The sequence below is a fragment of the Clavelina lepadiformis genome, chromosome 3 (assembly GCF_947623445.1).
Source record: "Clavelina lepadiformis chromosome 3, kaClaLepa1.1, whole genome shotgun sequence".
Classification (NCBI taxonomy): Eukaryota; Metazoa; Chordata; class Ascidiacea; order Aplousobranchia; family Clavelinidae; genus Clavelina; species Clavelina lepadiformis.
Window position 1 is genome coordinate 4,021,520 of NC_135242.1, and position 26,821 is coordinate 4,048,340.

Genomic DNA, 26,821 nt, shown 5'->3' on the forward strand with positions numbered 1-26,821 from the left:
GTAACCTTGGTTTTTGATATGTTTGCATTCGAAGTGGCATAGAATCTGAAACGTTTTTACTAACATTTTTGTTTAATATTCAAGCACAAACGTCCTTGATCACTTGGATTTAACATGGATATGTTTTCCTTGATCTGGAAATAGAAATGAAAACTCAAAATAAACAAAGTAATAAACCTTTCCTTTTGCTGCGTATATAGTAGCAATGTACATATTTTGGCTTCCACGTTACACCCCAAACGAAGTGAATGTGAAAACTTGAGATGATACTTTGGTAATACCCTGTTATGAGGGGCACTTGTTCATATGTACTACACCTATTGTGGCGACCTATACGCTTGATTATAGCATAATTGGGTTGTGAATATTTGTAAAGCTTGAGGTATTTTTACAAAAACACAAACATTGACGTAAAATGAGTAACTCAACAGCTTAAAACATTTCGTCAGGAATCAATCGAAAGTAGCAAGAAATCAAGTTTATGTGGTGCTCTGTGAAACAACACAACAAATAACTGAAATATAAAACAATGCACAAAACAGAAATGTCACCAAGGAACTTATAAACTCCTATACTTGGCAGTGATATTGCTAAATGTTGTCGTTATTACCGGTTCAAACCGGTCTGTAGCAGTATTAACTGGTCGACTTGAAGTGCTCATCGTCCACGGTGGAATAAATGTGGCCTTCATTGCTTAAGAAGTCAAGCGCCTCTCTATACAGAAGCACACGGTGCTTAGCTATTGACTACCAATATACTAGTTGAAGGTTCGATTCACATTTAAAAGTTAAAAGAAAATTAACAAGACGTAGAAATTGATGTTTGAAAAGCTTTTGATCGTACTTTATTCGATTAAGATTCAAGCCTTTGAGAGTCGATCTGATCTCGGTGATGCTCATTCCTCCAGGATCAGTGCTCCCTTCAATCAGCTGCCACACCTGTGGAGAAAGCAAACATGGATGAAATGCAGCATAGATGCAGGCAATGACAGGACACACAGGGAATGATAAACTTTGTCAATGTATATTGTATACACACAAAGTATTTCAAAGAATGGCTTAAAACTGAGCTACTGCAAAACATCTTTCCACATTTTTGACATCAATGTTATCAGTGAAGGTGAGATTATACCTGAGTTTGTACGGCGTTCATTCCCATGTTCATTGCGCTCGGTTGGTTCATCTGGTTGCCAGCAAAACCTCCTCCACTGCTGAACTGGCTAAATCCAGCATTGCTGCTCTGAAAACATACAAAAGATTACTTTCCGACCTTCTGAGATTGTAAATCCAAGGGAAAGGCAGACAAGTTCATAAACCGTAAAAGTGCCAATAGCATCTGATTTGCAATCTTGTTTTGTTATCTGCGACAACACTTACCTGATTTGGAAAACTTGGCTTTTGATTCTTCTTAGCCTTGGAGACCATGTTGAATTTTATGCACTCAAGCATATGGACTGTGACTTCATTTAAATCTTCAACTGGTCGTATGTGCAATGCATTTAGGGTGACGATTTTCTGAAAATCAAAAAATTAAATTCCTGTTTTGCAGTTCACAAAACCCAAAGCACAGCAATTGGCATTTACAGTAGCACAAAACTAGCTGTTCATACATTTATAACTATAAGAAGTTATTTACATATATAGTTATTATAGTATATTTATAAAACGTAAGGTTTGAGCAACAAATATATCACCTGAAAACTTCTGACTTGGGCAAAGACACGAACTGTTGACCCCTGCTCGTAAACAGGGCTCTCCTCTCCTTCCATCCCATCATCTTCAGAATCAAGGGAATTCCTGAAATCAGTACCCCACACTAAAGATATAACTCCAGACAAAAACAAAAATTTTAATTTGAGCATAAAGCAATAAGTCTATTGGCAGGTATGAAAAAATTAAACCAATACATGACCAAAGGCATACCAGTGTTTTACAATAACTGTTCCTGTTGTGTCATCAATTTTGTATGTTGTGCAAGTCTGACTCTTTTCCGAGTGAATGACAGTACCAACCATGGTGACATGACTGACGTCATTATCACCCAAGCGAAATGCTGAGTCATCAGGAATCATTTCACTGACATTTTGGGCTGTGACTGGCACAATGTTTTGTGAACGAATTTTCTGCATGAAAATATAGTTACCGCTGGTAAGCACAATAATAACGAAAGTTTCAGGTAGGTATAATATGACTCTTTATAACTCTTTTTAAACCCTTCTGACCTTTTGGCGATCACCAACAGCCGGAGATCCAAAACCTCCAACTTGAAATCCTCCACCTCCAAAATCTCCCCCAAAATCTATGAGTAAACAGAGTAAATGCAAACTTACTTGAAATAATTTCCATAAAAGTTATCATTACAATCATTAATACCTTGCATTCCACCAGAATTCTGAAACATGGTGTCTTTTCCACACTCACAAGCAGTTACATTTAAATATAATCCTAAATCTTTTCATGTAGCCTATAAGAAATAGTCAGTAGTTTGCATTTAGTTAACTGAGCAATGTTTTAATGTTTGTTGATGAGCATGAAATTATTCCATGAATGCATGATTTAAGACAACGGAACACATTCCACAATAATTCAACAATCTTAAACAGTCAGCTAATAGCGATGTGCGTGTTGTTGTGCGATGAAGTGTTGCTGAAGCATGAGCTATTATATTCCAAATGAGCAATTTTCAAGCATGCGTGTAACAATATAATAGTTATAGCTCACAATTCCACCAAACAACTTTAAATAAAATTAAACAAGTAAAACCATGTTCTTCATCCAGTCATGCATCTATTGCTTCTTCCTGAGCAGATGTAAAACAAGATTTTCTTCCTCCTGTAAGGTCATGCCCGTGTTTAAATTTGCTAAGCAATCATCGTTTGACTTGATAAAATCTTCAGGTTCAATTTTCCTCCTCTTTTTCTTTGGCGAAGAAGAGTCATTATCCTCAACACTACTAGATCCAACTACTTCAATTGGCTGCATCTTGTTATTTCCATCAACCTCTGGATCATTGTCAGGTCCAGAGGAATAAGATTGTTCACTGTGATCATCTTCATTATCACGATACTTGTTTTGTTCTTTTTGTCTCTGCGCTTTCCTTCTTTCTTCCTTCGCTTTCAGTCTCACTTCTTTATGCTTCGCTGCAATCTTCTTCCTGTGTTTTTCACGATCTTTAACATCTCTTTGTTGCATTTCCACCTTAGCCTTGTTGATGTCAATGCCGCCGGCATCTTTTTCTTCCACTTCACTCTCCACTTCATTTAGAGCTGCACCCTCTACCGGAGGCCAGCTTTCGTCTACCCCACCTTCTTCGTCAAATGTGATCTTCTGATTTATCTTTACTCCTTTCCGAAGAAGTCGCTTCGCCTCTTTTGCTTTGGACCTTTTCTTGTTTTCATCTTTTGCATCAGGAAGATTAAGATCCTCCTCTTGCTCCTCCTCATCATCTGTAATGTTGGTTGTGTCTCTCTTTACAGAAAATAAATCATTGCCTTCGTCATCACTTATATCGAAAGTGTCAGCTGCTTTTTCTGATTTAGTCGAGTCTTTTACTGTTTCAGGTTTATCATCAATAGATCTCTTTGCATCAGTTGATGCTGTTTTGGATTTAGCCATGGACCTTTGAAGAAAACGCACCCTGGGAGGAAAGGCTAGGCCAAGTGAGGTAGCATAATCATTTAGTGGAAGATCTTTTACGACAAAAATTGCTTTATTTTTCATCAAATGCACAGATTTGATATAAGCAACAAAACATCTCTTTGCCTTTTCCTTCAACTCTTGGTCTTCTGCACAATATGACTGCAATCTTCCATCAACTTTGGTCAGTTTATCGATATTTATTTCTGATTTCAATACAGGAACTTTCTTAGAAGTAAGCTGTTGAATCATAGCATCTTTTTCAGATGGAAGAAGCATCAAAAGAGCATTTCCGCTTCCATGAAATCGTGCAGTTCTCCCGACCCTGTGAATGTAGGTATCCACATCTTCTGGGCAATCCATCTGCACAACCCAGTCAACTGCTGGAAAATCCAAGCCCCTTGCTGCAATGTCGGTTGCAACTAGAAGAGCAAACTTTTTCCTACAGAATTCCTGATATACGGCCATCCGGCGAGGCTGATTCATTCGGCCGTGCAAATGCATGATTGGTACACCGGGCCGAAGTCTACAAAGCACAGCAAAAAGATATTGCACCTGTTTACAACTGCTCACAAACACAAGAGTTTTCGTTTTAACATGATTACGAATAAAAGAGTACAGCATGTTTATTTTGTCCGATACCTGACATGTGACATATCTTTGTTTTAGTCCACTCGGCGTACTGTGCCGTGATTCAGCATGAACAGATATGTACACTGGATAACAAAGACTTAACCTTGCCAAGTTCTTTACAGATTTTGTTTGTGTGGCGGAAAACAATAGCGTTTGCCTTTCACTTGGTAAATTTTCTAGAATCGCATTGATAGTAGTGGAAAACCCCAAATCTAAAATTCTATCTGCTTCATCAAGTACTAGAATTTTCAAATTTTCCAATTTGAAATAGGACGTGGTGTCTAAATGTTGTAGCAAACGACCAGGGGTGCAAACAACGACATTGGTCCTACAAACTCTTTCAGCTTCCTCCTTTAAATCTTTTCCTCCAATAACCAAACCAGCAGAAAAGTCATGCTTGCAACCAACTTTACACAAAACTTCAAAGATCTGAAGAGCCAATTCTCGAGTCGGAGAGATGATTAATGCTCCTGGCCCATCCAAAGAGTTCCATCGATGACGATAGAGACATTCTAGAATAGGAATTAAAAAGGCGAGAGTCTTGCCTGAGCCGGTTTTTGCTGCTCCCAGTACATCTTTTCCTTTCAGAGCTGGTAAAATTGATGCTTTTTGAATTGCAGTTGGCTTTGTAAATCCATGTTTCCTCAAAGCTGCTTTAGTTTTCGTCGATAACGGAAAGTCTTCAAAAACATCGGCCTTTGAGCTATCAAAATCCGTGTAAAGTGTTTCCAAATTTTCAATTTTTTCAGCTTCAATTTGCCAGGATTTCTTCACAATTGGCCGACTTACTTTTGACTGAGTTTGTTTTCTTCTCTTGTTGTTTTTCCATTTCAAGAAATCCATTTTCTCATCTTTGGTAGCCATTATATATATATAATTAATAATTCTAATTTTAGTGATCTGTAAAATACATTGACATTATGACATGATCACGATTGACAGCAAAATGTAAAGGATTAAGGTAGGACAAGAGTTTTCACAGATAAAATATAATCTGTATTATAATATATATTACAAATCTTTATGCTCAAACAAATTTCAAATTGAACGAAACCATCACCCCAAAACACTTCTCCTAACACATGTTCAAAGAAATTTTTTAAGTCTGTTGCGTAAGTTCACCAGAAATTTTAAGATGTGCAACATATTAATAACGAGCAATATTGTACATAGAAATATTGTATTGTAATATTGTACATAGAAAGCTTTCCCAAATGAAACAACTGAGAATTTCACTTAAGAGCTTAAATAAAAAAAAATCAGCCGAAGTTAATCTAAGCATAATGAAAATATTGCCCAAATTAAAAAAAAGCAATGAAAAACTAAAATTCTTTAAAATTAGTTTCTTCTAATCCACATTTTCATTTACACCATCTTGGCTGTAATCAGGATTTTCAGGAAATTTTTTAATAGAGTCAATCTCATCTTCAGCATTATCATCTGCAGTAATAACTTCTACTTCAGCATTATCATCTGCAGTAATAACTTCCACTTCAGCATTATCATCTGCAGTAATAACTTCTACTTCAGCAGCAGTGTTCTCATCTCCTTTGGAAGGAAGCTCGATGTAACCGGGAGGTTTTACAAAGTATGGTAGTTTCCCTCTTTGCCAATCATTTAAGACTATTTTTGACACAGCTTTTATGTCAGGTAGGCCGCCCTTCAGCAGTTTTCCACTTCGTACAGCTATCTTGCTTAAGAAATCCTCGGTACTTTCCCAATCCGAAATCTGGTACTGTCGGGCCAAATGTTCTTTTTTGACGCGACGTAGAACTTCGGCTATGTGATGATCAGGTTCCTGAACATACTCCACACGAACTACTCCCTTCAATATCAAATCTGTTTCACTATCACCCGATTGGTGGACGATGCCAGGACAATCGACTAAAAATATGTGCTTCATCAAGGTAATGTATTGCCAGACCTTTGTCTCTCCTGCAAGCGGGGCTACTTTGCACACTTTCTTCTTCTGTAGTGTATTGATTACAGAACTTTTGCCCACATTAGGATAGCCTATAAAGCCACAGCTTATGTTCTTCTTTTCTGAGTGAAGCTTTCCAAACTGCCGTAGCAAGTTTATAACTGCACCTTTTCCAAAAGGGTTTTTTATGGACGCATGAAATGCAACGGTGGGTTTTTCTTTCGACAAAGTAGCCACCCATGCTTTTGTTAGCCAAGTCGGAACAAGGTCAACTTTATTAAGCAAGAAGATAAGATGTTTATGCGGTTTTTCTTTGGCAAGAAATTTCTCGACCCGTGGGCAACGGGTTCCTAAAGGATTTCTCACATCCAAAACTTGTATTACAACATCTGAACAGTCCAATACTTTGTACAGTTCATTCCATATGCGACGTGATTGACCTGCATTGAAATATTTTTCCAAAGCAATGCTGTAAGTCCCATCCCAATCCCTAACCAAATCGTTGTCTTTTTCCTCATCATAGTCATCACTTGCTTGTGAAATCTTTTGTGTCATCTCTTGGAGATCAGATACGACAATATTTGGTTTCTTACGAGTTGCTTTCTTGCCGAAAGTAGAACCGAAGCTTTCAGTATCTAAAATGTGCATCCTCGAAGTTTTTGATGATTCCTTTACAAGCGACATTGGAAGTTTGCTTGGATTAAGAACAACTTGATATGAATCTTTGACCGTGTCAGTGACAGCTTCTTGAAATTTCTGCAGACTTGACTGCGATATCACCCTGGTGTTGCCGAACCATCTCCGGTTGGGTTCAACTCTTGCTCGAGTTCCTGGGGCAAGCTCAGACTGGAAAGCAGCAGCCTGTACAATTTTACCTTTTCTGTTTCGGACTGCTTTTCCACTTCGATACATGTTCAGACGCTTTATAGTTGACTGAGATCTCATGTTATGGCCACCTTTGCCAACTTCCTTCATTCGATCAGGATTAGTGCTGGCAGCAGATTTGCTTATCGTGGTCTTTTTCTTCTTAATCTTCGCCATATTTTTCTTTTATTTTACTTAGCTAAAGTTTCTTAAATTCTTAAACTGTAAAAGTAACTGTAACGGCTTTAAAACTTTATTAGTAAAAGTATTACCATATTATGTAATAATGTTCAGATGGGTAACTTTACTATTTTGGGGAGAAACCCCACACAAGGTCAAAAAATAACGGTTATACACGCATTTTGTTAAGAAAAAAGCTCGTCTGCCTGCACAACTTTAGTTATGTAGACCAAGCCTCGGCTGGAAAGTAGGGTGGTTTGCGACAAGAAGTCGTGCATGCCAAGGTGCAGATTTTGGCATGATGGGGTGCTCAGAAGCCTTATTTCTTTGCTTATATATTATGAATTGGCATTCAAACAATCAGCTTTTCTTTATTTGACTATCATAAATCGGTGAAAAGATAAAAAAAATTCGAAGTGCACGTTGATGAATCTCACGCATGCAGTTGCCGTGTGGTGAACACGTGCTAAGAGCACAATATGTCTAGCTCAGTAAATCGCATGAATGTGAAGTCCACGCACATTAGTAAAACGCTATTTTAATTATATTACAGTTAATATACTTTACACAAAGAAATAATCGTTTTTTAAAATAACCTACTGTAAAGTTTTGTATGAAATTTGGTGCAGAATTACTGATTTTTCATAAATTCTAGCCGATATTGTAAGTATTGTATTGGCGTGGCGCAAATTTATGCATTATAATCATTGGCACACTGAAAGCAAAATTTCCTGTAGGGGTCAGAAGGTATATAAGCAAGGATATATAGTATATGGGTCTAGTGCAAAAGTGTACAACGCGTGATGCATTTGTGAGACCTCTGCTACCCAAATTATGACGTTATTTGGTTATGCACTTCTGCACTAGACCCGTATATTGTGTATAAGCCTACAATTTTTGTGAGAAAATTTTTTCCGCACAGACCAAATAAACAATTTCTTAAAACTTTATCTAGGCTAATAAGCTAAACTAAGTTTCTTAGAAAAACTAGCCTAGGCTTATAGTATCTGCATATGGGTATCGGTATACAGCCTATCTATTTTTACACTGCAGACTAAAAGACTGATAAAAACAAGTTTATAGGCACCATCGAAAAAGCAGAAAGATTTATTCTTATGTTCTTTCGTTACTTGCACCCGAAACATACCCAACAAGCACCATCTTACCATTTCCAACAATCACTGGCAGACACGTGTGATGGCAAATGGTATCCATCGATGTGGCACTCGCGCCAATTTTAAGTGAGGTGCCGCCAAAATTTTGATGTGGCCACAAAATATTTATTTTATTATTTTCTCAAGCAGCAGAAATTTAGTATTGTACCAGCTAGTTTTTTATTAGTTTAAATTATCTTCATTGTAAAAACATACTCTTTCAAATATTGGGTTTGATGGCGGTGCTACTCTTCCAACGGCATAGGATCGTTTATATTTACTTCCTACACGTTTTAAAACTTCAGTGACAGTTCATTGATTGTTTGTGAGGGTGTTTCTTGTTTGACTAGTCTACAACGAGATTAGTACCATATTTTTCGCTTCTCACAGCCAATAACAAAAAATTATTGAACGATGATCATGATTGAGCGCTGCTGTGTCAGACCAACGATATGGTCAGACCAAAGATAATAATTTAACACACAAGTGATAACAAATCTCTTTGGACTTTGGTCAGACCTTTAAATCAAGTTACGCATACCTATTTAAATCCCTGGGTATTTTTAACACTTCCTTCTGTAAGCAGGATCTGACAAAACACTTAAATGTGACCAAGAGTCTACAATTACACCAACAATTTATTTATTAGTGAACCGCTATAAAGCTTGGTGGGCTTTATCTTTTATGTAGAATATGAGTTACAAGTTAAATTGAGCAAAAACTCCCGAAACTAAAACTGGGTTAATTTAGCTTAAGGTAGAATAATACTGTACCTAAGTAAAAGTATATTTTGATATAACCACATGCCAAAAACAAACTAGGTGGACATTACAAGGAATTTCTTGTATTGAGCAATACGGCACCAAACACAGCAACTTGAGCTTACATTAAAATTGGCAAAGTTCAAAACAAAAGTTTCATGGTGGATAAAAAACAAACAAGGTATCCCAGTGTCCACAAATGAACTGCATATTTTCAGTGTCAATTTTCATATCATCATCTTTTCAAAAAGAAATTATCCCTGCAATACAAAGCATAAGGCTTATCATATGCAATAAAATACTTACTGGTAAAAGTAATTCTTACACACAATTAATTAGCCACCTTCCAAGAACATTTACCGTGCGACATTATCATTGTAAATTCTTTATCTTAGTACTTCATGCAATACAGAATTTACCTCAAAAAATGTGGTACTAAAATGTCTAATATAATTGCATAACTTTCAACTAACTTTGAAAATAATTTGGGAAACGCATCAATCTCCTCTTGTGTGTAGTCAGACAATCCTTTCGGAATTCGTCGCGGAGGCGTAAGGACGCCACTTATATTCTCCATCAATTCATTTGGAACATTCTACAAAAACATCAAACAATGCACATAGTCGGTAATCAAGCCTAGTGTGTAGCAGAAATCATTTTCAAACAACATTACATCATCCTCAAAGACATGAAGACGCTGAAACTGGGTCCTACGTAATCCACTGTTTGGAAGTTGCTGGTAAACCATTCTTCGCATGATCTATTTTTAAACAAATAACAGTGATTCACAATTCACAAAAGAAAATTCCTGCTTGTATGATCTCCCAGATCGTGTCGTGACACTTACCCAGCTTTGGTCAATTTGATGCACTTGGGCGGCAGTCATTCGTAATCGACCCTTTTTGCGACTGTAACAACATGATAATTCAGTGCTAACAGCACAATTCTGGTGATGGTGTGTTTAACGTTATATGAAATTTTAACTTTAAACAAGTGTGTAAACAACAATATCTTTTCCTATGCAACATACCCAGTGTGCGAATGGAACATTTTTTGTTCCCATTTATTTCCAGAATATGCAACTGATTTAGAGTTTATCACAACAACATGATCTCCAACATCGCTCAATGCATGATAGATCGGCTTATGAACTCCTTGTAGGTATTTTGCAATGAGAGTTGCCAGTCCACCTGGAGGCTGTCTGTCAGCATTTACTAAATACCACAAGCGTGAAAAGGTGCACCATTGCTGCAAAAAATACAACAAAGTGTTATTAATGCATCTAGCTCATCTACATAACTCAATTTTTTGTTCACAAACCAGTTGCAAAAAGTTTGTACCTATTAAAGATAGTAAAGTTAAACAACTTATACACCAAATTGGAAAGTTCGCAAACGGCTATAGCCAGACTGAGAAGTGTGGCAGTTTTTGGAAAAAGATTGTGACACAAATTTGGCAAAATTGAATACAGTGAAGCCTTGATTCTTTAGGTAGTTATTACAGTTTGGCATTCAAACTACCACCTTTACGTTACTTTTTTTGTTATAGATTGACGTGAACACAAAAGCACTCAATAAGCATATTAATAAGTCTTGTGCATGCATGTACCACACTACAGAGGCTATGGAATGCTCAGTAAATTTTATTAATTTAAATTAAGAAGTTTAAAAATATGTACATGCATGCAATAGTATTGAAACTAGGATCAAGCGTCCAACAAATAAATATACATTTCTTCTCTGAAATGGACTAATATGACTGTTCATTTAAGTTCAAAAAACAAAAAAAAGACATTTTTAAATAGATCAAGGGAGACGTGTTTACTAAAAAACTTTAATAACACTTCAACTTACCTGATTTGCCCTCCCAAATGACATATTGATAATATCAAACAAATACTAGTACCGGTACTTCATATCATATTTCTTTAAACAATTGGTTACTACCACGAATATCACCTACTGCTGCAAAAGCTTAGGTGTTTAGAGGATTGCTTTAATCTTTAAATGAAATAAATCATCCATATAGCCAAGTCGGTTTTAGTATACAAGTGCACAGCTACAGGATGCCTTTGTGTGGTGAGCTCCAGCTACTCAAATTGTGACGTTATCTGGTTGTGCACTTGCATACTAGACCAGTCTAGCCAATAGGCCTAGCTTATATTATAACTTTGCAAAAAAATTCTAACTTGATATTTAGTACAACTGGAAAGTATGGCAGATTTCGACAAGACATTTTGCACGTGCAAGTTTTTAAATGATGGCGTGCACTTGTAGTGGAAAGCATGGCAACCGCACCCTTGAGATATTTCTAGACTGTGCTTGCGGTGCACCCGAATGTTTCCTGTTTTGCTGCCAAAAAGAGAACCCACAGTTTTTTTGTGCTTAGCTTAGTGTTCAGTGAAAAATACACCTAGCACACCATTCTGCACCTGGACACCTCGGTTCTGGCCGACCTGCAGCCACAAGATCTCAGCAGAAAGTGCCATGCTTTCCAGCCTGGGGTGTACTTAAGCCTTAATTTTTTGTTTATTTATTATAAATTGGCGTGAAGACAAAAAAGTTTGGCGAAAACGATGATGACCCTCCTGTCAGCAGGTGCCACACTTTAGACCATGGATAATTTTAGCATTAACCTTACAAGCAATTATTAATGATTTGTGGCTTCCAGTATTATTGCACCTCATGTGCTAGTGCTACCAGCATTGAATTCGAAAACAAACATCCATATTCTAGGTTACTCTATAGATAATAATTTAACTATTTCGTGGGTTTGGTGGCCATGCTAACCTAATACCATCTTATAGCATATGCAGTTGCTAGCCTATGTCCTGCATGTTTTAAGGCTTATAATGTAAGCCTTGGGCTTTGCCACTTTTTTCTGTTTATTTATTGCGCTATAACTAACGGTCACAGTTAGCATCGTAAATTCGCTACGCACAGAAAAATACATGATATGATATCGTACGGTATGTTCCCTTCTCAAACCACTTCCACCACTACCAGCTGACCATTCTACTGTTGATGCTAGTAAAATCAAAGCAAAAATTACAGTGAAGCCCCTTTTTAAATCATCACATGGTAACCCGATGTGGCGGTGCCACTTTCAAACAAGAGTTTGCAGAAGTTTCTTTACTTTTACTTGTATCTATTATTATGCTAAATGACAATGCGCAGGTTTTTAATTTTAGGTAACAAAATAAATCGAAACATACTGTAGTTTATATCACAAACTTACAGCTTTTTTATCACACCAAAGGACATCTTTCCTGTCATGTTTGTTAGTGGCGTCATATCTCGAAGTTGACTTCAGGATAGCTCAGTAGCAAATGTGAAAAGGCGGCATGTTGCAGACAGTTGTTAATCGTTTCGTTTGTTTTATCAGGCTACGTTGTTTGTATTGCCGGAGGTGAAGCGTGATTTCGATTTACTATAGTGCTTCTTTGGATTTGAAGTTTTTCACGGAAGTTTTTTTCCTAAAAGGCTATAAACTTGAACAGTTTTAGATTTTTTTTTCATTACCTAGCCTATATGGGTGTCTTAATAAACTTAGTTAATGGAATTAGTATTGCCAGTGTGTTTTATTCTGTCTTCATCGTTTTCATGACATATTTGACGTTCATGATATGGAAGAGGCAGTATGGAAAAGCAGCGGTCAATTGTTGGTTTTGCAACACAGATTGTCTTGTTTTGTATCGGCTGAAAAATAATTGGACTTGTCGTCATTGCCAACAATATAATGGTTTCACGAAATGTGGCGATTACAATGAAAAAATCCCTCAAATGCATGATGAGACAATGAATACAGGAAATTTTAGGGCCAAACAACCCACAGCCCTTATTGAGCAGCAACTAAAGCTATGTAAACGGTGCTCACGTAATCAACATTTAAAGGTGAGGCAGCTCTCCCAATTTGAGCCAATAATTGAAGGAAATTTTAACGCTGAAGCAAAGGAATTTGAAAAGAAATTGGATAAACTTTATGCCCTATGTGAAAAGTGCCAAAATGCCACCGACCATCATATCAAAATGCAAGATACTATTTTGCGTGGCAGTATGACTGCTGTAAAACACAAGGAAAGCATCATTTCAAAATCTGAAAGTAGTTTACGATCACCGAATTTCAAAGTAATTAACCGTATTACAGTCAGTGCAATCGGAAGGTTAATTTGGGCAGTAATTTTTACACTAGCTTGTTTCTATTCATGGCACAAAATGAATAAAATTGTAAGTGACATTTTCACACTGTCATTGTGGAGTTTTGCCAAGCCTGCATATGAAAAAGATGTTGAAGGTATGCTTGTCATTCCTGGATGTATTTTCTGCGTTTTCGCAAGAAGACTGAAACAATCCAATCAGAAATTTAAGTGTGAAGTATTATGCACAGTTTTGTGGTTTGCATGCCTAATTGCTATGTTTTTGCCTTGCAAACAAGTATCAATCAGTAAAACATTTAAAGATGTAATTACTGAAGCAACACGTTTAGACAAAGCAGACAAAAATATGACTGTGTTATCAACATCCAATGAAGATTTAGCAGTTAGTGTGAGAAATGCTGTCATACAAATTGTATTGCATTGTGTGCTGAGTTTTAGTTTAATGCTGTCTAGCGCTGTCAGTTTTTACTACAAGGCATTTTGTAAATCTCCACCAGCAGTGATCAAAACAGCATATGGACTGATGGCCAAAAAGATGAGTTGTAATAACAATAAGGTTATAAAAACTGATCCTTCTAATCTAGATGTGAGCATGTATTCCGATTGCAGCTTACCTAGTGATGATGACGATGGTGCTCCTAAGGCAAAGCGTCATCACTTGAACGAAGAAACAGCTGATCCTGACCTGAACGGTAGTTTGATTGCTCTAAACTTACAAGATGGGAATGAGTGTGATCGATCCACTTCCACCAGTTTTAAAAAGCCAAGCTCGATTTTTCCAGGCGGCCAGTTGCCATCAACTTTGCACACCCCTCCTCCTTCCAGGTCATCCAGCCTGCTCTCACTATCCTCTCAACAGTCTGGTTTTACCTCTAGAAGAATAACTACCAACTGTGCCAATCAGTTGACTGGCATGGATATGTCTCGACCACATCATAACGTACCTTTCCAAAGCTACAAGACCAGCACAGTGATTGGAAGATCAACGTTTAATCAATCAACTTCAACAGTGAATGGACATAGGTCTGTAGCTTCTCTTCCAGCCATGAGCTGGCAGAAGTCATCGCGTCTTTTGAACACTACTGCCAGTGCTGTTGGAAATACTCGTATTTTGAATACTGCACAAGCTAAACGACCATTGATCAGCCCAGCTAGATTACAGTGGCATAATGTAGGTCAGCGCAAAACCACAAGTAATTGGTCAGAGCCATCTCAAGATGTCCTAGAAAATAGCTGGGAACAAAAATCTGATCCAGATATTTCTGCTTTTGACAGCATCAGTCAGGTTGGGGAACAAAACTTTCCAGAACTAAGTGATGATGAAGAAGGTAAAAATCTTCAGACACCACGGCAACGCAGACTGGCAGAAAGCTTTGATTCTTCTTCGCCAAAGTCTGCAATTTCAAATTTAACATCAGTCACTATGCGAAGTGTCGAAGAGGTGGAAAACAGCAGAGTTTGTCGTTGGTTTTTAGTCGCTTGTCTCCTTATCAACTTAGTTCTAGTTATCTTGCTTGTGTTTGAAGTTAAAGAAATTAGAGAACTAGAAAAATGGAAAGCTTCTAGACCGTCTTTGTAACTGAAATGTCTTCTTTGGCTGTACTATAACTGTGCTGTACACTGCGTTACCATATGCCTATTTGTTAGGAACATACTGCAATAACAAAGAAATTCACTTCCTGTATAAATGCAAGTAGTAGAACTTTTTCAATACTTTTGTAGCGTCTATGCTTCTATTAATGCCTGCCGTATTGTATACGCTGCTGTTTATACTTTGCAAAACAAATTCAAAATGAATCGAGACTACCAAATGCACAACATTACCTATAATTTATGCAGACCACATATCTTTCTACTCACGTACTTCAGGCAAAAATAGCCTTGATTACATATACTGCTACCATGGTTCTATGAATATTTTTAACAGATACTTTTTCATTTAAAACTTCCGATTTTTGATAAGTCTGACATCGTAGTAGTGAGGATATTTGCTACAGTGGTATCAAAATTCCGTTGTAAATTCTCTACACTTGTGCATATGTCACATAGTTGCAATTTATTTTTGCTCTTGTTTAAGATGACTTAACACTACGTTAAGCATGAGCTTGATTGATCGGTGTAAGGAAGTACAATCCGAGAAGGATTTTTATGGAAAAGCGGATGAATATTGGAAGTCTATCCCAGCCGACGTTAATGGCATGCTTGGTGGATATGGCCACATTTCAACTGTTGACATAAGAACTTCGAAATCTTTTCTTAAACCTTTTATACAAGTAAGAATATTAAGTGCTAGCAAACAGCCGATTTCATTTCTTTCTGCATACCGACATGTTTATATTGTATAACTTCATTTTGTTATAGGGTGCCAGTGCTAAAACAAAAACCGGACGAGCATTAGATTGTGGCGCTGGCATTGGAAGAGTGACAAAACATCTTCTCTTACCATTGTTTGATATTGTTGATCTAGTTGAACTTAATAAAGCCTTTCTAGATGAGGCTAAAACCTACATAGGGCAAAACGCATCCCGTGTAGGCAACTACTTTTGTTGTGGTTTACAAAGCCTTGAATTACCAAAAGAGTTTTATGATGTGATATGGATTCAATGGGTAACAGGTAATAAATAATATGCTTCAGTTCAGGTGGTGGCATACCCCTAAAAAGCCTGGAATTTATGTTACCGGTAGTCATGCTATTTAGGGAAATTACAGAAACAAAAAACAGCAAGAGACATTCTTTAATTTTACTCATAGAATTAGTATGTGTGTGTCTCAAACTATTAACTTCCTAAAGTCAAGAATAAAAGTGATGGTGAAAATTCACACCTTTTACTTATTTTTATGCCAGTTCTAGTTGCATTCGATGTTAAACACGTCATCTTTTAAGATAATTCCCTGGCTAACAACAATCATACTGCTCTCTGATTGGTCCAACCTGGTTTTTTGAAATCTATAGTGACAATGCAACATTTTTATATAAATTTAGCTACAGTATTTGGTATATACCGCCTCCTTCAACTACCACTAATTATTGTATATTTAGGATTTGGTAACACACTTGCTCACAGCCTAACAATACATAATATTGTATTTGAATTAAATAAATTATTGGTTGGTTAGTGTGAAACTCCAAAACCAATTTCGTCAACATTATTTTACAGGACATTTAACGGACGCCCATTTGATAAAATTCCTACAAAGATGCAAAGAAGCTCTCAGGTCCGGTGGTATTGTGGTGATAAAAGACAACGTTGCCATCTTAGATGTTGAACATGACCCCCAAGATAGCAGTGTAACGAGGAACAGCGAAGATTTACAAACTATTTACAAAGAATCTGGACTACGAATATTAAAGGAGGAAAAAGTTACCCGATTTCCAACAGAACTTTATAATGTTATTATGACGGCATTAGCGCCGTAGCTTTGATGTAACTTTTTCAATTCATTTACAGCAAACGATCAGTTGTATTAACGAATTTACTTGAAATGTATTTAACAACATATTCACAGTTGTAAATGCACAATAGACAACAAAGCAGCATAATTAAGAAATTTTTTCTTTACATTCTGGATAAAGATAACAATAAATAAAATTTCAAGTGTTTATAAACAAAAAGGTTTTAGAAAGATGTGAGAAAGCTGAAAATTTATGTACACAGGGGCTTGGACAGCTCAGTTTGGTATGTACCAATTTCACTGTTCTACGCTTTAATGAGATTTCAGCCGAGATTTCACTTTGAATGAAAAAACATTATTGTGCTTCTATGAGGCTGTTAAGGTTGCCTTGAAAATTGTGGAAAAAGTTACAGGTTTCCAGCACTGTGGCACTCACTAATAACACACCGGTTACACCATGGTCAGTAAAAAGTAAAGCCAGGCAATGAAAAAACTGCTTGACTTGCATAAAAGAGCAATGTAGGAACACAGAAAAATTGAAACAAAACTGCTTTCGCAACATGTGTCTGCAATCTGTATGTTTACTTTCACCAGGTTACCGTAATTTATGATTGCGTGCATCGTTCAATTGGTCCATCATCACCTGAATCAGAAGAAGCGTTTAATTCGTCTTCGGAACTTGAATTTTCTTCATGAAGTTCGGCGTGAATTCTTCTCCTTAACAATGACAAGCACACTTTAGCGGCTTATTTCAAACGTAAGCGGAAGACACTGCAAGGAAAGTTTTATTATGTAACTCACGTCCGATTTCTCAGAGACCTCATGAGGAACCAGAGCATGTGTCCATCGATCATGTCTGGCATGCTCTGACGATCTTCCTCTCGGTCTCGACGATTTGACAACATGAACTGCAAGATGCACACGTTAATGATACAAACCGTCCGTACAGCACAAACTTGTTATCAGGTTCATGTATACATAAGGAAATATGATTTTAGAAATGAACAAAAAGTCATATTGATATGAAGTTTGTTGTTTCTTGACAATGGCACCCTAAATATAGTAATCATGGCATTGTTCTCTGGGATATTATCTGTTGTCTGGTAACTCTTTTTGACTGGTGTAATTGTAAATATTATCTTACGAAGTTGATTATGATTTAAATTAAAAGTTTATCAAGTGAGTTTGTGAATTTCACGCAATTCCAATGGACCACTAAATACTACTCAAATGCAGATGGTGACCATGGAGGTAATTTATTTTGTAGTAACCCACTTCAACTAGTTTAATAGTTATGTCATAAGGCTTAGCAAGTGAACATAAATGTTACGTGACCAAAGAAAAATATATTTCACCGGAAATGACATCAATTGGCGAATATCCCGATATATTCTAACCTCTTTTAAGGCCAATTACTGTGTGTTATCGAAAGAAAAGTTGTTTTTGATTGAGTATAAGTGTCAGCTATTCATGGGTGCAGTTGAAGATAACCAACGCAAACCTCTTTTAATCTCGGCATTTCATTCGCTTTGGTCGTGGAGTCAGCAGATGGAGTCCAGATTTTCACTTCATGGTCTAAGCCACTTGTTGCCATGACAGGAAGACTTGGATGTGGCTCTAGGACATTGACCACTCCTCCTTTGTCTCCCTCCATGAGACCGACAATCTACGAAAAGCAACAGATGCCCATTTTGCATTAAAAAATAGTCTTCTTTCATCTGACGATGGAACTTAAAAATATTTGCACCAAAATATGGTCAACCAGAGCATACCCGTGATGAAGACTTTTCCCAAAAGAAGATATTTCCGCAATCGCTTCCGGACACTACAAACTGGGACTGGGGGCCATAGAAGTTAACCCCCTTGACAGTAGCACTGTTTCTGTGACCTTTGTATCTGTCAACATGTATAATATAAGGTAAATGAATGCGTCAGTTACAGCATTAAATTTACTTTTAATACGAAATTAAGAAATCGTGATGTAACTGAGCATAACAACCTTCTCACGTATTCCGCCCCTGAAGAATGATTTGTATCAAATAGATAGATATCTTCATCGTTGTAACTGCACAGTAATTCACTTCCGTCCCAGTTGTAGACTAAGCAGGTTATGTTGGCTGAAAAATAAGCACAGAAATATGCGTGCGGGAGAGCAGGTTTGTAAAAAACTTGCCGAAAACAGTATTAAGAGCTTTGCAACTGCTGAACACTAACCGCCACAACATTATTTCATTTCAGCAAGAATTGCTGCTGAAAACGTTAAAACCAAGTGATTTTACTAAGTTCATCATTTGTAGCCTCGAAAGTTACCTTTGATGTCAGACATCCCTTCTAAGTGATGTGGACAATACAGTTTTAATGGTTCGGTGTTTTCATCAACAGCTTCCACAAGCATACGTCTGTCGTATACACGAGCTTGGGGTTCCCTCCCACTCACAGCAAACTCATGACTTCGTGACGGATTGGTGTGGATTGAGTAGAGGGGGATTTTCCGATTATTTAATTTTACAGTGACCAGCTTGTCGGGCCTGTACATGGAAAAGAACTTATAAAGGTGAACTCGACATGTTATGCACAAAATCATATGAATTAGCAGATATGGGTCATTTCACACCGTTTCAACCAAGAAGATTTGGTCACATCCCAGATTTCGGTAATATTTTAGTAAATTGTTAAAAATATGTAAGTCCTTATGACCTTGCTTCCTTAGACATAAAGTAAAAAGTTAATGCACTTTCAAAAAATTAAACTTAAAATTTGTAATCATGATATATAAGATTTTTATGGATCGCCAAAAGTCTTCGTAAATTCCAATTTTGGGATGTTTTAGTCATATTTAAAGCCTTATATTACCTATGAAGGCTATGATGATTACTTGAAGATTCTTAAAAGTTGTTTGTCTGATATTCAAACAACTTCACTTTAGATAGCAAAAACGTTCGACAATTTTCAGCCACTAGGTGGTGCCAGGGAGCCCCCAAAAGTTGCAAGAAGTTTTCGGACGCCCACATTCAAGCTCAAAAAAGCCACGTGGCTCATAGTGAACTTTTAAGATTTTGCTGTCAATTAAAACTTCCATACATGTACCAATAAATGCTGATGAAGAAAATGCTCGTTTTCATGATTTTTGAACACAATAAGTAAGCTGTGTACTAAAAGTGAAGCAAAAAACTCCAACATATACCTGGTTAACACATTCTCAACCATTCAGTATAATATTAACAAAATCTGAAAAGATGACCTGAAAATTTGCAAAATATTGGTTGAAACTGCATGAAATGACCCACACGTGTTTCAAAAAAAAACTAAATTCAGGCAACATTCAGGGGTGTCAAGTTGTACAACAGACAAACAAAAATTACTTGTCTTGTCTGAGATCAATTCCAAATACCACCCCATCTTCTCCGCATGAAAGAAATGAGGAACGCTGCCCGATGTCGAGAGATAACTTATGTGCTGAACCACGATGTTGGGCTACTTTCTTTGTACCACGACAAGAACCAGTTGCCGAGATATCACCAACACGAACCTTAATTACGTGAAGTATACAAAGACGAATTATTAACTTCAGTGTTATTAGGATTACTTCTGCAAGCCACACAATTAAAAATGTGGCTGGTATGCATCATATCTAATACAGTATTGTAGTACCAGACAATGATATCTAACGGAGCAATCTCATCTGTTTTAATTCTAATTGTAGCCCTAATACAGATAGCAATTAGCAAAGCAATAAAATCATAGAAAAATTTATGGATGATCACCAATCGACGTTTTCTAGTGTTGGTACTTTGACACAAGCATAAATAATTAATTATTACGATTACAAAAAAAAAACTATTCACAAATGCACGATTAATTAATTATTATCGGCAGTTAGTTAATTTATTAAATACCTGTCCGTCACGTGCGGAACTGACAACCGTGGCATCCCCACAGTTGGGAAGAAACTTTGCTTGAAAAACATTGCTTTTGTGGCCCGATTCGTACATCACGGCTGGTTCTCTTTCTGGGTAGGCCCAGTCCCAGAGCATGATTTGCAAGTCGTCACTTCCAGATGCAAGAAGACTTCCAGATTGATTGAAGTGAAGAGCATTGACACAACCTGTTTGTTGTAAAAAACAGCTTAACACAAGTCTTTGCTTATTTGTTTTTTCACTTAGTTGGAAATATTTTTACACAATAAAAAGTCTTGTTTATTTAGTTTAAGTTAGTTAAAGATAACCAAGAAGCTGTTATCATTTACCAGTCAAGTAACAAGAAAAGAATCAATAATGACTAAAATTCTTCTCACCATTGTGCTTGTCCAATTCATAACCCAACTTAAACCTTTTCACCATGCCATAAGCTCCACATACCTGGGTTAAAAGAATAACTTGGTTACAAACAACAATTCCATACGTTTGTTTACGTTTCACAATTAGCGTACAATGAAATGTTTACCTTCGTGGTCCAGTAATGACTTGATGGTAATATCTCCCTTTTTCTCATTTCAACCGTGGCTCGCCACTTTGGATGCGGAAGATTTCCAATGTCTTTCTTCAGCCATTCTTCCTCCTCTTCCTGACGCTTCTCTTCATCTGCTTTCTTCTTTTCAGCGTCTTCTTCGTCACTGGAACTGTCACTTTCAGAGCTGCTTGTAATAGAGCTGTCATCTGCAAAAAATTATGTAATAGTGATTGCATGTAACAGCGTAATTGTTAGGAATTTTATGAACTGTACAGAATACTTCAGGTGGAGTATCACGCAAATAAAAATTCTAGTAGGATAAAGTTTGCTGTGGACGCATGACAACACTATTACGTCAAAGAAATGCCAAATATACTTGTTCTCACAGTATAAATCCATCATATATACTGAAAGCACAGTGGCCACAAGGTGTTGCTAACGCATGTAGAAATGCTGATGTACTGTATAGGTGGTCGATTCAATTAATTGTCAATTATTCCACAAAGGGGTAAGTATTCAAAATACTTTCAAGAGCACTGGGTCAGATGTGACCAAAAACAAATGTTCTTAAAAAATATTCTAACAACATAAAACTGATCTTTAACGTAAAAATTTAAGAAAATAAACAATAGGTTTTCAAAAAATGTATATATCAGGGGTGGCCAGACCTGCTTCATGCTCGAGCCGCATATAACATATTCCAGTTTTAAAAGAGCCACAACACAAACACAATAAAATAAACGAATTTATTCACTCACAAAGAAGTGTAGCTATTGATTAACATTAGTGCTGCGTGGTGATACTATGAGTCTCCAACTGGGCTTCACCAACTCTTTTTGCAATTATTATTATAACCATAACCAAGACTTAAAACTAGGTCAGCCCTGAGTACAGCTTCAATCTGACAGTTTACTTAACTACAGTGTACAAGTTTGCACACTTCTGTACAATAATGTACTTTTCGGAGTGTAATTTGATTATTGCTAACAATGAGTCCATTGTTAATACGTGTGATAGAACACATTGTTTCATAATCTGATCAAACAACTCGTCTAGACCGGGGAAAATTGCATGTCTAATTCAACAATGCTAATTCATTAAAGAGCCACAATCAAAGACTCAAAGAGCTGCATGCGGCTCGAGAGCCGCAGTTTGGCCACCCCTGGTATATATCATAGACAAATCACATCAATACAACATTTTGAAATTTTTGAAACAGTTTAACGTTTAATTATACCTACATTGTATTGATCATCGTAAAATCTTTATGAAATGTCTGATTAACGTGTCGAGTGAATGATGTATGAAGAAGAAAAAAACACAAACACAACACTGATTCTAGTTCAGTGTTTAAGAGACTTTACCATTTTTAGATAATCATAATTGAAATCTTATTTGTCTCACGATCAACAAACCAACTAAATAATCATACCTCAATAACAAAGTATTTCATTCAATACCAGAAATATGAACACGTTAATTTTTTATGCTTAATGCTAAGCACCAATGGAAGCTACTAGTTTATGGGTAAAGAAATTACTACAAACAGAAGTGCAGTAGCCACTGAATAAGACCCCTCTGGAACTTGACTTTTGGTCATAGAACCTGAATGGTTACAATAATTTGATCAAAGTCATTATTACCAGTCCTAGGTCAACATAGCCAGCCATGAAATGACCAAAAAAAAACTTTCATTAATCACAACCCGGCTGCATGTTTTATGCCAAGAACTTAAAACTGAATTAATAGCTCAGTCACAAGCAAGAAAACAACTAACTGTGCTACAAACTGGTCAACCACCACATAGCCTCCAAGCATAAAACTTGCAGCACACATGCAGAAATGTGACATGTCAGAAAAGATGAAATAAGGATTAAGCGGTGATGCCCATGAAACCAAAAGATACTGGCCAAATGCAATGATGAAGTATATGAGGGAGGAAGAAAAAAGTGATCATTGTACATACAATCTAAAGTCACTGTCAGCCAGTGAGATTATGCCAATTGAAGAATTTTACATAAAAAATCGAGGCCATAGCTAAATGGTCATAAAAGGTGACTGGCAATTTATTATTCATGGTTACAATTTAAAAGCAGATTCTACCGTAATTAGTTAAAGTAATAGAAAATCAAGAAATAACAAAAAAATGCAACAAACCAGTAGATGACGAACTATCATTAAGCGATGGCGCATCACATTTTAATCTATTTGCTGTTTTCTTCCGCTTGACAGGACCATCAGTGTGTTCTCTTGCATCCACAAACTCATCATCATCATCATCGCTATCAGTTATTACAGCACCTCAATATATTATGATATCATAAGCAAACAAGTAAGCCAAAACCTGGGGTGCTTCCAAAATATACAGGTTTATACAAGTGTGCTTGGACCACCAGCAAGACCACTTGGATTGTTAAGTAAGCTCGGACAACTTATTTGGGTTGTTTACGGATTACGGACTTGGTATCACTTTTAAAGCAATAACTTGGCCTATGTCTTCCAATGTTTATAATTACAGCCAAATAATTGTAATGGCCTATTCAAAACAGGTGGAATCGCTTGGTGTTAGCCTACTACAAAACTTCCAAGAGGAAAATATCTATAGGTCAACACAAAATTTATTAAATGGGAAATAACAAAACTCTTTTCCAAACCTAACCAAGCCAAATTATCTATCTTCTACAGCTTTCATTGATTTTGCTTGCTCATGTTACTAACGGTGTCAATTAAATAGGAGCTGGCTAAACTGTTAGTAAAGGTGCTCTAATCTTTAAGTATGGTTAATTACAACTATGTTATTATTGAAATTGTAGCTGAAATAGTAAAACTATGAACTGAGAGCTTTAAAAGTGGGTTCAAGATCACAAATGATCTAAGTCAGTGCTTTCCATCCTTTTTCAACTCATGACTCACTTTTACTGACATTTTATTTTTTTGAGGCCTACTAATTTAGATGACTAAATTTTACTGACAATGATTTAAATTTTACAGTCAGTAAATCTAAATTTTACTGACTGACTTCTAGTCACATAAAACCAACGAGTCAATTAAATATAAACTTTTTCAAAAACTGCATTTACAATAGCCCACTTCACAACATTATCTTTTTGTACTGAAAAATTTTTGCATGGCTCGTTCTCACCTGAAATAGTTAGTGACTCACTAGTGGGCTGCCAGTGCCACGCCTGTTAAAAAGAACTCATCCAAGCCGTTCAAGTGGTCCAAACGACCAGTCGAAGTAAATATTTTGGAGGCACCCCAAAAACCTCTAATGTTCAGTTAGTTACTTTGTGATTATCGGTTAACTTGTTGGCATTGAATGCTATAAGTAGTGTACAGTACATAAACATGGTACAGCAATACTGTAGCGACATGTTGAAGATAACCAAAATTTATACTGAAGCCAGCAAAAAATTTGATTAATATAGGCTAAGATGCTATGATAAACACTAATTATTTATAATTAAAGCCAATCCTACAACGAAAGTAGATAAACCAGTTCCTAACCAGTTCGTTGTTTTTTAGCTTCTGCTGGTTCGAAAGTATTTGATTCTTTGGGTTTTGAGTCACTGTCTCTATTACTGTCTTCGTCATTTGAATCCATGGTTGACCGTTTTTTGCTTTTTCCTCTGTGTTTGATTGTTTTAAATTTTACAGTAGGCGGTCCTGTATCGTCTATTTTACATTTTTCCATCGCATTTCCCTCAGCAACGTCGGAATCGGTGTGAAACTTTGCAATAACTTTTTCTTGGGATGTGTCCCCTTCCTCCATTGCATTGAGGTCGGCTTGGGCTTGTGGCTTGTCTTCAGTGGCCATGCTGGAGAGATGAAAACAAAACTTGCATATTTGTAGCAAAGCAAAAGCTCTATTTTGATTAACAATAAGGTTGCATTCTACAATTGTGTCATTGTATATATTTTATTGAATAAAAAACACTTTGCTTGTTAGCTCTACGTGCCTGTGATTGTCACCATTTCCGATTGTGATATTATAACGCAAAGAAACTGTAATACCAGATTGCTGATTTAGGCAAAAATGGTGACAAAACGCCAAAACAGTAAGTTCTTGCACTAAAACTGATCCTTTAAGCACATTATATACAAAGTTTATAACTCTGTACAAATATACTTGCATACAGATCATTGGGAGTTAGCTAGTTCCGATCAACTGGTGTCACTCCAGTTCTAGGTAAGACGTCACCATTGCCTTTTGGGACAATGCTCTTAGTTTACAGACTTATAAACTAATTTGGTTTAAGGACACAAATTTAATGCATTGTTACATTTAAATTCAATCACGCTCACATTTCCAGGCCAAGTCCGGCGTATTATCATACAAAATTTTACAACTCTACAACAGCACAACAAACCTCCCAGAAAAGTCTGCTCCTAACACTTCATTCGATTTTTTTTCATCAACTTGAATGTTGTGGCACAACCTTCCTGGGTGACTTGGCATTTCGCTTTCAGAAATCATGTCAATACTTTTCCCCGAAACCTTACCAGCATCGGAAGAATTCAATGATTTGTCAGATGAAATTTTTACCACATCCAATCCATTTTGTGGTTCACCATGTACTTGTCCACAAGTAACAAATTCAGAATTATTAATCAAGTCCTTGTCATCAGCTGCTGATTTTTTTGCAACACAATCATTGTCTGATTTCCCAACATCAGCATCATGTGTTTCATCATCCATTTCAGTAAAACTATTAAACTTAGTTTAAACAAGAATATAAGCAATAAGCCTACATATGAATGAAAATTTATATATATGAAGATTTGAAAAGCAACTTACATCCACACATAGTTCAATTTGCTGTTGGATTTAAATCCTCACATTGAGAAAAGTTTCAATTATATATATATATATATATATGTGATTTAGCTGATTGTGATAAAACATACAGGCTATAGATATATATACAGTATAACCAAAGCACTCACAGAGAGCATGCTTCTGCCAGGATACTGTAGCTCCTTACTTTGAAGCAACATTCTCAAAAATGTAGCATTGTTTTATCCAATAGTTTTCTATATTATGTGAATATACTAAGCCACGACTTTACATCGTTTTAGGTCAGATTAATTATTAACAAAAGCAGATAAGTATTAGTTTAACTGTCGACTAGGGACCGCAGTGGTTAGAGCGCTGAGCTTGGAATAATATGACCCCAAGTTTAAGACTCCTCAGCACTAACCTGTAATAAACATTTCCAAATTCCAGCAATATCACATAAAGAAAAACAAATACAAAATTTATATTTCCATTTATGGATCTACTGGAAAACACACGAAAACGTTCTATGCAACACGAGCTCGAGTGGTGAGGAATCGTCACCGAGTGTAAGTTGTGCAGTAGGCTTCCTCAGTCCGAGGATAGAGATTCCAAGCCCATAAGAATAACATACATGTCTTGCTTTATGGCCAACAGCTAATCCAATAATAACAAAATCTACTGCAAAATGATTTTTAAATCCATTTCACCCAAAATTCTTTCTTCCAATAAACCCCTGTATCCCCCAATAACCAATTGTGGCCTAATTCCATGAAATAGTACTAAGGTATTCTGTGGTTGTGCACTTGGGGTCTAGTATACAAGTGCACAACCAAAGAATGCCTTTGTATACTAGCCCTCAGCTGCTCAAATTGTGACGTCATCTGGTTGTGCACTT

At 36.6% G+C, this 26,821-nt stretch overlaps 6 protein-coding genes across 6 annotated transcripts; 2 read left to right on the plus strand and 4 right to left on the minus strand.

The window, feature by feature from the left end:
* Positions 1-463: 463 nt before the first annotated feature.
* Positions 464-2,505, minus strand: LOC143449716 (replication protein A 32 kDa subunit-like). Its single transcript, XM_076950028.1, has 8 exons — positions 2,373-2,505; positions 2,222-2,298; positions 1,923-2,122; positions 1,694-1,796; positions 1,377-1,514; positions 1,132-1,239; positions 844-938; positions 464-714 (listed from the first exon to the last, which is right to left on the minus strand). The coding sequence occupies exons 1-8, from the start codon at positions 2,398-2,400 to the stop codon at positions 636-638; spliced, it is 828 nt and encodes a 275-aa protein (XP_076806143.1). The 5' UTR covers positions 2,401-2,505; the 3' UTR covers positions 464-635.
* Positions 2,464-7,306, minus strand: LOC143448726 (uncharacterized). Its single transcript, XM_076948572.1, has 2 exons — positions 5,618-7,306; positions 2,464-5,184 (listed from the first exon to the last, which is right to left on the minus strand). The coding sequence occupies exons 1-2, from the start codon at positions 7,228-7,230 to the stop codon at positions 2,787-2,789; spliced, it is 4,011 nt and encodes a 1,336-aa protein (XP_076804687.1). The 5' UTR covers positions 7,231-7,306; the 3' UTR covers positions 2,464-2,786.
* A 1,905-nt stretch (positions 7,307-9,211) lies between these two features.
* Positions 9,212-11,144, minus strand: LOC143448368 (large ribosomal subunit protein uL13m-like). The gene is made up of 6 exons (XM_076948078.1): positions 11,002-11,144; positions 10,179-10,396; positions 9,996-10,056; positions 9,822-9,908; positions 9,622-9,743; positions 9,212-9,408 (listed from the first exon to the last, which is right to left on the minus strand). Exons 1-6 carry the CDS (start codon positions 11,023-11,025, stop codon positions 9,384-9,386), a joined length of 537 nt encoding a protein of 178 aa, XP_076804193.1. The 5' UTR covers positions 11,026-11,144; the 3' UTR covers positions 9,212-9,383.
* Positions 11,145-12,474: 1,330 nt separating this feature from the next.
* LOC143448366 (uncharacterized) lies at positions 12,475-15,382 on the plus strand. The gene has a single exon (XM_076948076.1). It carries the CDS (start codon positions 12,679-12,681, stop codon positions 14,881-14,883), a length of 2,205 nt encoding a protein of 734 aa, XP_076804191.1. The 5' UTR covers positions 12,475-12,678; the 3' UTR covers positions 14,884-15,382.
* LOC143448367 (N-terminal Xaa-Pro-Lys N-methyltransferase 1-like) lies at positions 15,382-16,804 on the plus strand. The gene is made up of 3 exons (XM_076948077.1): positions 15,382-15,577; positions 15,666-15,918; positions 16,463-16,804. The coding sequence occupies exons 1-3, from the start codon at positions 15,404-15,406 to the stop codon at positions 16,720-16,722; spliced, it is 687 nt and encodes a 228-aa protein (XP_076804192.1). The 5' UTR covers positions 15,382-15,403; the 3' UTR covers positions 16,723-16,804.
* LOC143448365 (DDB1- and CUL4-associated factor 8-like) lies at positions 16,761-25,890 on the minus strand. The gene is made up of 13 exons (XM_076948075.1): positions 25,517-25,890; positions 24,654-24,964; positions 23,304-23,447; positions 21,141-21,352; positions 20,992-21,055; positions 20,594-20,802; positions 20,060-20,226; positions 19,008-19,225; positions 18,697-18,814; positions 18,470-18,593; positions 18,199-18,363; positions 17,499-17,605; positions 16,761-17,414 (listed from the first exon to the last, which is right to left on the minus strand). The coding sequence occupies exons 1-13, from the start codon at positions 25,843-25,845 to the stop codon at positions 17,303-17,305; spliced, it is 2,280 nt and encodes a 759-aa protein (XP_076804190.1). The 5' UTR covers positions 25,846-25,890; the 3' UTR covers positions 16,761-17,302.
* Positions 25,891-26,821: the final 931 nt, after the last annotated feature.

Coding starts and splice junctions, on each gene's coding strand:
- LOC143449716 (XM_076950028.1), bottom strand. CDS start 2,400: ATGTTTCAGAATTCTGGTGGAATGCAAG. Junction 939..1,131: donor TGAACGCCGTACAAACTCAG/GTATAATCTCAC, acceptor CTTTCTCCACAG/GTGTGGCAGCTGATTGAAGG. Junction 715..843: donor TTGAATCTTAATCGAATAAA/GTACGATCAAAA, acceptor GCTTCTGTATAG/AGAGGCGCTTGACTTCTTAA.
- LOC143448726 (XM_076948572.1), bottom strand. CDS start 7,230: ATGGCGAAGATTAAGAAGAAAAAGACCACGATAAGCAAATCTGCTGCC. Junction 5,185..5,617: donor GTAAATGAAAATGTGGATTA/GAAGAAACTAAT, acceptor CATGTCATAATG/TCAATGTATTTTACAGATCA.
- LOC143448368 (XM_076948078.1), bottom strand. CDS start 11,025: ATGTCATTTGGGAGGGCAAATCAG. Junction 9,744..9,821: donor TTCATGTCTTTGAGGATGAT/GTAATGTTGTTT, acceptor ATGTTTTTGTAG/AATGTTCCAAATGAATTGAT. Junction 9,409..9,621: donor TTTCCCAAATTATTTTCAAA/GTTAGTTGAAAG, acceptor TTTGTATTGCAG/GGATAATTTCTTTTTGAAAA.
- LOC143448366 (XM_076948076.1), top strand. CDS start 12,679: ATGGGTGTCTTAATAAACTTAGTTAATGGAATTAGTATTGCCAGTGTG.
- LOC143448367 (XM_076948077.1), top strand. CDS start 15,404: ATGAGCTTGATTGATCGGTGTAAGGAAGTACAATCCGAGAAGGATTTT. Junction 15,578..15,665: donor TTCTTAAACCTTTTATACAA/GTAAGAATATTA, acceptor ATTTTGTTATAG/GGTGCCAGTGCTAAAACAAA. Junction 15,919..16,462: donor ATGGATTCAATGGGTAACAG/GTAATAAATAAT, acceptor ATTATTTTACAG/GACATTTAACGGACGCCCAT.
- LOC143448365 (XM_076948075.1), bottom strand. CDS start 25,845: ATGGATGATGAAACACATGATGCTGATGTTGGGAAATCAGACAATGAT. Junction 18,364..18,469: donor GGGAAAAGTCTTCATCACGG/GTATGCTCTGGT, acceptor TGCTTTTCGTAG/ATTGTCGGTCTCATGGAGGG. Junction 17,606..18,198: donor AAATGCCGAGATTAAAAGAG/GTTTGCGTTGGT, acceptor TGCATCTTGCAG/TTCATGTTGTCAAATCGTCG.